The sequence below is a fragment of the Condylura cristata genome, unplaced genomic scaffold (genome assembly GCF_000260355.1).
Source record: "Condylura cristata isolate star-nosed mole 26May11 unplaced genomic scaffold, ConCri1.0 scaffold00061, whole genome shotgun sequence".
Lineage (NCBI taxonomy): Eukaryota > Metazoa > Chordata > Mammalia > Eulipotyphla > Talpidae > Condylura > Condylura cristata.
In genome coordinates, this window is record NW_004567162.1 from 174,494 (window position 1) to 183,631 (window position 9,138).

At 45.7% G+C, this 9,138-nt stretch overlaps 1 protein-coding gene across 1 annotated transcript in view; it reads left to right on the forward strand.

The window, feature by feature from the left end:
- Positions 1-458, forward strand: part of LOC101628051 (chromosome unknown open reading frame, human C6orf15) — a 2,016-nt gene extending 1,558 nt beyond the window's left edge. Inside the window, exon 3 of the mRNA XM_004695382.2 lies at positions 191-458. Coding sequence (XP_004695439.1) covers positions 191-291 — 101 coding nt within the window. The 3' untranslated portion in view covers positions 292-458. The remainder of the gene's footprint in view (positions 1-190) is intronic.
- The last annotated feature ends 8,680 nt before the right edge of the window (positions 459-9,138 follow it).

A 9,138-nucleotide genomic window follows, 5' to 3' on the forward strand; every position in this document is an offset into this window, starting at 1 on the left:
GGGGGCATTATTAATCGCATTCCTGGTATGGGTGGCGGAAATATGAATCCGTTTCCCGGTCTCGGTGGGGGCATTATTAATCGCATTCCTGGTATCGGTGGGGGGAATATGAACCCATTTCCTGGTCTCGTTGGGGGCATTATTAATCGCATTCCTGGTATCGGTGGGGGAAATCTTAATCTACAGCCAGGTATTAATAATCTTTTTCCTCCTGGAGTTGCCCAGCCCGCTGGCCCTTCTTGGAGCAGCTCACCTGGCTGGTCCAATCCTGAAAATGTTGAGTCACAGTAGGTTGGGAGAGTCGCAGAGCGTGAACCTGGCATTGGCATCAGAGACGGGAGCCCGCTTTCTCCGGCAGTGTGAGCTCTCTCAAGGTTCAGTCAACACTTTCCCAGGATCATCTTCTCTTTTCACGGCCTCTCCTGTTACCACCATGTTGACCGCCAATAAAACATGAAGAACTGTTGTTGATCTCAGTGTCTTTCTTTGTGGGTGCAAACTGAAGTGAGCTTTGTTTATCCCATTTACTAGCCACCCTGCATCTGTAGGGTCCTCCAAATGCCTTCTTGTTCCCACCCCTTGCAAAAGATAGTTGGGGTATTTGGGGGTGTGACCCTAGGGTCTCGCTGGGGACAGGTGTGAGGGTTGGCTCAAGAATGGCCTTGGAATCTGAGAAGGGAAGGAGAGGAGGTGGGCTCATTGAGATGACACCAGCAGAGGAGGGAAGGGTGAGGTTAGGTTGGGACCAGGGGTGAATGGGGAACAAATATTCCTTAATTCGCAGAGAAAGAGTCAGAGAAAGTCACTTCCTTATGCTTACCTTTTCTTCCCCAGAAAGCCAAGCTTCTCGAAAGCAGAGGAAGCACTGATCTTGCCGACATGCATCACCTGGTATGTTGTGCCCCCGAGAACCACAGACTTTGAACATTTGCTGAATAAGTAGTTGATCTCCGTAAAAGAATAAAGGAAAGGGAGGAGGGAAAGGAAGAGAAAAATCCCACCTGCTATTGCATTCATTTATCCCAAGCACTGACACAACTTCTTTTGGACACACCGTCATCTCGCTGTCCTGCCTTTGGCTTTGTTAGGAGTAGGTGTCCTTCTACAGACGTTGGTGAGGTGGAAAGGGTAATTCTAAGAAAGTGTGATGGAAGGTGGTGGGATCCATCCGGGAGTGCTGGGGTTTCTGGTGGCCACCCCTTTGCTCCCCCAAAGGGATCCAGGTGTATGTCCCCTCCATACAGCCTGGGCACAACTTAGCTCCTGAGATGTGGACAGGTTGTCAGGGAGGAAGTGGGATGGGATATACACCAGAACTGGAGAATAGTTTGCGACGTGCCTGAGTACAAGGAGGGTATTCTCAGAAAATATTTGCCTGTCTTGGTGGCTCCCATGAAGCACTATCCTGAGCCAAGAATTCCTTCCTGAGACATGTTCGCAGTACCAACCACACCCCTCTGTTGTCTCTCCAACCTCCTCCACCAATATTCCCTAACTTAGACGCTCCATCTCCCCCTATTCTGGACAAGGGACTCTGTATCGAGTACCAGTCTGTTCCTTAGGCTTGGGGTCTGGTCTCACTTCTCTTTGTCCCACCTTCGGGCTGCCTTCTCTCTAGTCACCCCTATTTACACTATTCATCTCTGTCTCATGACCTTCCTCCTCTTTTTCACACTCTCTAGAGTGCAAGAAACTTGAGGACTGGACTTTGTGCTGTTGTTTTGTTTAAATATCCTTGTTTATTTTTTCACAGTATAGGCTCTCTCTTCTCAGGTGCCATCACCATAGTTTTCCCACCACAAAATTGCCTGCCGTCCTCCACATCTCGCCTCCAATCTCCACCCTGTGTTCTCTATTTCCCCCCCTCCTCTCCTACCCCTCCCTTCCCAGCTGTCTCAGATCCAAGGTCTGCTTTCAAAGGTCTGTCTTACAATTTGTCTTTGTTTTGACCTGCTGTACCCCCAGCACCATGGACAGCGCACCCTCGGGTCCAAGGTCAGCCAGCACTCAGCACTCTTTCCTCCACTTCTTTCCTGGGTCCCATTTCCTCTCCTCTTCCACCTCACTGCTGAGCCTTACACCCCACAGGCCCTGATCTATACTCTTCAGGCGCCTACCCAGGGCCTCTCCTTACAGATCCCATGGAATCTTTTTCAGTTCTGCATGGGAACCTCATTACTCTCTGGAAGGAAGGTATTATAAAATGAAGAACTGGAGTGTTAAGCTGATTACCCAAGGTTACATAGCTAACAAGTGACAGACTCTGACTCAAACCAAATTCTCCTCATTAGTTGTCCAGGGAGTGTTCATGTACAATGCATAATTAACAAACAATTAACAAATACCCATCTCACTTGTATTGTGTCCCTACAACATGCCAGACTGGACAAGATGCTTTCACACACCCCTTTAAGTATATCCTCACCACAGTCCCATTGCTTGGTTCACTTTACAAGTCAGGAAACTGTGGCCCAGTTGGGTAACTTTTCCAAGGTCACACAATTTGAGGTGGAACTTGCTTCTGATACCAGCTGGAAACTGCAAGCACCGTGGGCTCATGGCACAGGGCGGGCGGTAAGCATCTGCGGTCCAGCCCGCTTAATCACCCTGGTGCCCCTGCCCACGTTTGTTTTCAGCCATCTTTTCCTGTCGGGTTTGATTTTGCCTCTCTAGACCTAACACCAACCTCCTGTGTTCCTCTTATTGCTCGGTCAGAAGGATGTCCCCTCTTGCTTTTTCCTGTCTCTTCTAGGTCAGCTTTCTCCTTTGCTCTCCGCAAACTGGTGAACTCGCCGTTACTGGCACATTGTCACCTGTGTGAGGGATAACACATGGCCACACACCAAGGTTTTCCATCCTACACACTTACAGGAGGAGGTTGGGGTGTCTGTACCTGGCAGGAAAGGGGAGAGGAGGACAGGGGGCCGGGGAAGGGTCTGTGCCCCCCCACAGGCTTGTTATTAGACCCTGCAGGTCAAGGGTGGGTACCGGTTAGCCTGAGGCAGTAGGAAGTCAGGCTAGAGTTGTGTGCTCTGGGAGTGGGCAGGGCTGATGCACCCTCAGAGGGTCTTGGCCAGGCAAAGTCACTGTGGAGGGGTGGTTAAAAAGTCATGAAATCTTTTAAAAATTTATATATATATTTTTTCACATCATTCTTCATTTTGTACTTTTTTTTTTCATATGGTGTAATCCCCAGGGACTTCCCACCACCTATTCACCCATTTGCCATCACCATTCCTGTCCCAGTTTTGTTCCTATTCCCCTCTCCTCCCCTTAGAATGTCTCTGGTTTATAGTTGTTAGTTGATATTTGTTTTTACTTTATTACAATACATACATACATATATATGTGTGTGTGGGTGGGTATACATATATGTGTGTGGGTGTGTGTATATATAGTAACTCCCTTCCCCATCCCTTAAACTCTTGCTATGAGTGAAACCATCTGGTATTTTTCTTTTGGCTTATTTCACTAAGCATGATCCCTTCCAGCTCCATCCATGTTGCTACAAAAGACATGAATTTATCTTTTTGATTGCTGAGTAATATTCCATCACTCAGATGTTGCAAACAACATCTCCTTATTGGAAAGGTTGTGGAGAAAAAGGAACTCTCCTATACTGCTGGTGGGAATGCAAGCTGGTATAACCACTATGGAAATCTGTGTGGAAGTTTCACCAACTGCTAAAAATGGAGCTTCTATATGATCCAGAAATTCCATTCATGAAATCTTTTTGAAGCCATTTATCTGGTTCTCCTTGGCCTTAGGATGGCAGATATGCCTGATGGAGTGGACACTGCTGTACTTATGTGTCCTCTGTCCCTTTTCCCCTGATTCATGGCTGCCTCACTCCTCAGGCCCCCACCAGGACTCTCCTTGGGTCTGATCCCTGTCTTAGGCACTGGATCCCTGCTTGCTTCACCCCACCCAAACCTACCTCTCTTGTACTCCACTGCAATGGTGCTCTCTGTTCCCTGTGACATTATAAAATGATGAATCAGAAGAACAAACTCTGTATATGATTAATAAGGCTGAAGCTGATGAATCTAGAAAGATCAAATCAGCCTACTATGTCGGTGGACCCTAAACTGTTCCCTACCCCACAAACTTTGGTTCTCTTCTCTTCTTGGGACACTCTGTCCTGGCCTAAAGGACTTTGAGGCTTTTCTGTTTGAATGAGCAAACCTCAGTTGTGACCCTGGTATTAGTCAAACTCATATAGCAGTCCCCCTAACTTACAGCTTTGCCTGCCTCATCTTTTTCACTTATCTGAAGTCAGCCCTGGTCTGGAAATAGCACATACAATAACCTATTTTGAGTGACACACACACACACACACACACACACACACACACACAATGCTGTTGTATTTTTTTGTGTGTGTGATTCACAAAATAGTCACAGAAGGCAATGTAGTGTGCTTTATTGAATTCATGAGGGCCAACTGATTTTGTTACATTTTCTTACATTCTGCAATCCATCACTTTTTTTTTTTTAAAGATTTATTTATTTTTGCATACAGAACTGGGGTAGAGGGCAGAGGCTCAGGGGAGGCGAGAGACTTCACCAGAGACAGAGTGGGGAGCAGAACAGACAGATGGAGGAAGCACACTGCTGAGGGGAGCAGTGGGTGGGCCAGGAGAGGTCTGCCACACCATGCGGTCATCTCCGGGGCAGGCAGGAATCGAACTCATGCGGAAGTGGCTTTAGCTTCTCAGTGCAGTGCTTTAACCCGCTGCGCCACCAGGGAGGGCCCAATCCATCACTTTTAATAACTTAAGTCTTCTTAGTAATTATAGTCAAACTCCCTGGTGTCAGTGATATTGGAATACGGTAGGAGAGAGGAGGGAGCTTTCTAGAGTTAGAAAATGAGACTTTGTATGCAAGTTATCAAAATGAGAAAAATGCCACCAATCATTTGGAATTTATGATTCAGTTCCTCAGATTAAGTGCGTAATTATAGAAGAACCCGCTTTCTCCTTCCACAAAGGCAGCACATTGTTCTTTGATGTCCCTTGCTATCTAACCCGATCATTCAGTTCTAGAGATTTTAAAGCTCTACTTTCTCCAGAACTAGAGAATCCAGGCCTCAGAGGTTAAGAACTCAAATTTGCATTTCAATCAAATGTCTCCAGCAGGGTTTGATGCCAGTGGCTTGAGAAGACTGTATCTACCTTAAATAAAAGGTATTTGATATAAAAAAATATATTTCTCTTTAATGTTAAGCTTGTTACCCTTATTAATTTATTAAATGGTCAACATTTAAATGCTAAACAACATTCCTCTTTATATGTAATACTTACAGGGGCCTCCCTGGTGGCTCACCAGATTAAAGCGCAGCACTCTGAAGCTATCTGAAGCCTCTGCAGCAGGAGTTCGATCCCTAGCCAGGGAGCAGAGAGATGACTCACATGGCCCTGCAGACCTCTCCTGTCTTGCCCACTGGTCCCCTTAGCAGTGCACTTCAGTCGATCTGCCTATTCTGTTCCCCACTCTCTCTCTCTGGTGAATCCTCTAGCCTATACCCCAGTTCTTGTGTGCATCAATAAATATATCTTAAAAAAAATCTATAAAAAAGTGTAGATTTTATATGTCAGATACATTCAAATATTAAATGTTCTATGCTGAAACTAATTTAAGCATTTTATTTAAATATCAAGATTCATTTCAATGTCTTAAGCTGCACTAAGAAGTAAACAAGTGCAGTAGTTAAAACTGCTTGCTGCCACTAAAAACCAGTTATGATAGGCTAGTTCTGTGAATTTAAACCTATTTCTTCACTTTTCTCCTTGTTCCTCTTCTATCCCTGGGTTAGCTTTCTAGAATGTTGGTATATTGCATTTTGATAGCATCCTGCAATTTTCAGTAATCTTATCTGCGTTTTGACCCCTGGGTCTAAATATGAGGTGGTTGCACCATTTGTAGTTCAAATCTGGGCTGTAGTCACCAAGTGCTGCTCCCTCCGCTCACCCCTCTTCTTCACTCCCCTCCTCCTCTCCTTCTCTCCTCTTCTTCCCTCTTCTAATGAAAGAAGACAAGTAGAGTCAATAAAACTTTAAAAAACAACTTTCTTGAGCTATTAATAAACCTACCACACAATTTGCTAGTTTATAATTCAGGGGGTTTTATTACGCTCACATCCACAGATGATTGTGGTTCAACCAGCAACACAATCAATTTTAAAACATTTTCATCATCTGGAAGAGAAATTGTGCACCTGTTAACCACCCTCCACCCTGCCTGGGCTCCAGGCCCGCAGCCCTCTGCCGCTGTGTGAGTGGTGGACACATGCAAGGGCACAGTCTGTGCGCTTCCCCCTGGCTGCCTGCACTCAGCAGTGTTTCCAGGGCTCATCCATGTTGCAGCAGGTGTCAGGACTTTGGTTCTTTTTATGGTCAGTTCCACTTCATTTTGTTGTATGACTACAACACATTTTATTGATCTATTGTCTTTCTGACTCTGCTTTTTGGATATTACCAATGATGTCCCTGTAAATATTTATGTGCACGTTTTGTGTAGACATATTTTAATTTCTGTGGGGTGTGCGTGTAGGTGTGGACTTGCTGAGTCACATGGTAATTGCCGAATCCGTGTTGAGTCTTTGGAGGCCATGACAGCCTATTTTCCATGTGGCTCCACATCACATTCCTAACAGCAGTGGAGGAAGATTTCAGTTTCTCCATGGTCTTGCCTATGTTTGCTATCATCTGCCTTTTTATTATAGCTAGCCTTGCAGATATGAAATTGTCTCACTGGAGAATATCATTTTTTTTCTTAGAGGTTTATTAATTTATGCATACAGAGCTGAGGTATAGGCCAGAGGTGCAGGGATGGTAAGAGGCTTCACCAGAGACAGACTGGGAAGTAAACAGGCAGATCGTCGAAGTACATAGTTGAGGGGAGCAGCAGGTGGGTCAGGAGATGTCTGCCACGCCATGTGGGTCACCTCCAGGGCCAGGGGTCAAACTCATGCTGATGTGGCCTTAGCTTCTTTAGTGCTGTGCTTTAACCCACTGTGCCATCAGGGAGGGCCAGAGAATAGAACTTTTTAACCACATAGATTTCAGAATTTTGTAAATTATTTTCTTCTCCTAATAAAACACAACTTAAAAAATCCCTTTTGACACGTGTTAGGTAATGTGTTTTTTCACATTATGATTTACTGTCAGCATTATTAGCATGTTTGAATCCCATGTATTCGTGATTATTATTTTAAAATAATCTCTGGGAGATGAGGAATTGGGCTGACTTTATTAGTTCTCCTTTTTTTGTGATCTTTTGGGGGTTTATTTATTGTATTGCTGCTTATTACTTAAACCTACATCATCCCTGGTGAGACATCCTGATTTCTGCTAGCATTCATGCTGACAGTGGGGTTACTTGACTTTCTCACAATTCCTGTGGTTTTCTGTCTTGCTTCATAGATAAAAGTAACTCACCTCTGCACAATAGACACAATTGACAGAAGAGACAGAATGAACAATTCTTTTTGTATTAAAACCAAGCTTTAAAAGCCCTAGTATATTCTCTTCCAATATCACTTATGCAGTTTATATTAACTTTTGTCTCTTGAGGACCATCGTGACCTTGGAGCCTTGATAGCCCCAATATGCCTCAGTGATCTGTCATTACTGTTCTTGCCACCTCCCTCCCCTCATCTTTCTTCCCCTGCTCAGTTGTCTCAAGAGGAACAATGACAGTCCCCCAGGCTGGCTTCTTTGTCCTTGTTTGTAGCAATTCTTGACCATCCTGCTCTTTGGCAACAACAGGACACTTAAGTACTGCCCTGATGATTTCCTTTCCCAGCTATCACCTAATGTTGAATTCAAAGGGTTTCCTGTTTCTTTAAGTGAGTAATGACTAAGTGAATCCAAGAGTGAAGTGCTGGGAGCTTCACTTGAGAGTTGGTTAAAATGCTACCTTCTCTGTCAGTCACATTTAAGGTAGACAATTTGCATCCAGTTTGCTCATTTAACATTATTGTTTATTGTTTCCTCCCTCTGCTAGAGGGATAATAACCATGAAGCCTTTCCATACCAGGAGAGCGAGCAGGGGAACATGCTCTGGACCAGGTGGTGTGGAGAATGAAGTGAAGACACATGTGGAGGCCAGTGTGGGAAGGGTGGATCAGGGAGCTCTCAGGCAAGGTGGGATAGGATTAGGGCCAGCTCACTCTAGAGAATTTGAAGTCATCACACTGGGGTAGGATGAAGTGCCAGTGATTTTTCCACCTGTCATTCTCACTTGGCTAGGGTGATTTTTCCACCTGTCATTCTCATTTGCTTGTTTGAGCTGCAGCCAGTGTTGGTGAGACCTTGTTCAACCATGCTATGGGTTGAAATGTGTCTTCCCAACATGCTGAAGTCTTACCAGTACCTAAGAACGTACCGTATTTGGGAATAGGGTCAGCGCACACAGGGCAGGGTCACTGTTGATTCGGGCACATCCCAGAGCCCTCAGTGGACTTTTCAGGCGTTAATGTTCTCTCAGAGACCCAGCTACACTGGCACACCAGGCAGGGCGGCTGGGAGGCGTGGATGTAGGCACTGTTGCGCAGGGGTGCAGGGAGGCAGGCAGACATCCCAGCCTCCCAGACCCCCATGAATCTTTATGATTTTTCTCTGGGCTTTCTCTGGCATTCTCTCAGGTTCTTACCTCTCTGGAGTCGTGCAGCCTGTCCTCCTGTAGCTGTCTCCCTGTCGCCATCATAGCTGTTCCTCTCTCCTCGTCAGAGGTGTATGTATTTGCATGTGCGCACACCCATGCTCAGGACGCCATAAGCAGCCATGCATGTCCCGGGCCCAAGCACACAGGCGCCTCCTGCATTAGCACAATCAAGACTCCAGAGGCCAATGGTGTAGGAAGCCTGATCAACTTCATTTACTTTTTCGGGCTTTACAGAGGCATGTAAGCTAAAGGGAGGTCATTTAGGTGGGACGTAATCCAACAGGACAGGCGTCTTTGTGAAATGGGAGATGTGACATAGACACACACAGAGGGAGGTGATGTAAAGACACAGGAAAATGGCATCTAAGGCTGAGGAACACCTGAGGCTACCAGAAGCAAGGGGAGGCAGGGAGCAGATTCTACCTCATGATCCGAAAAGGAGTCAACTTTGCTGACACCTTGAGTTCAGAC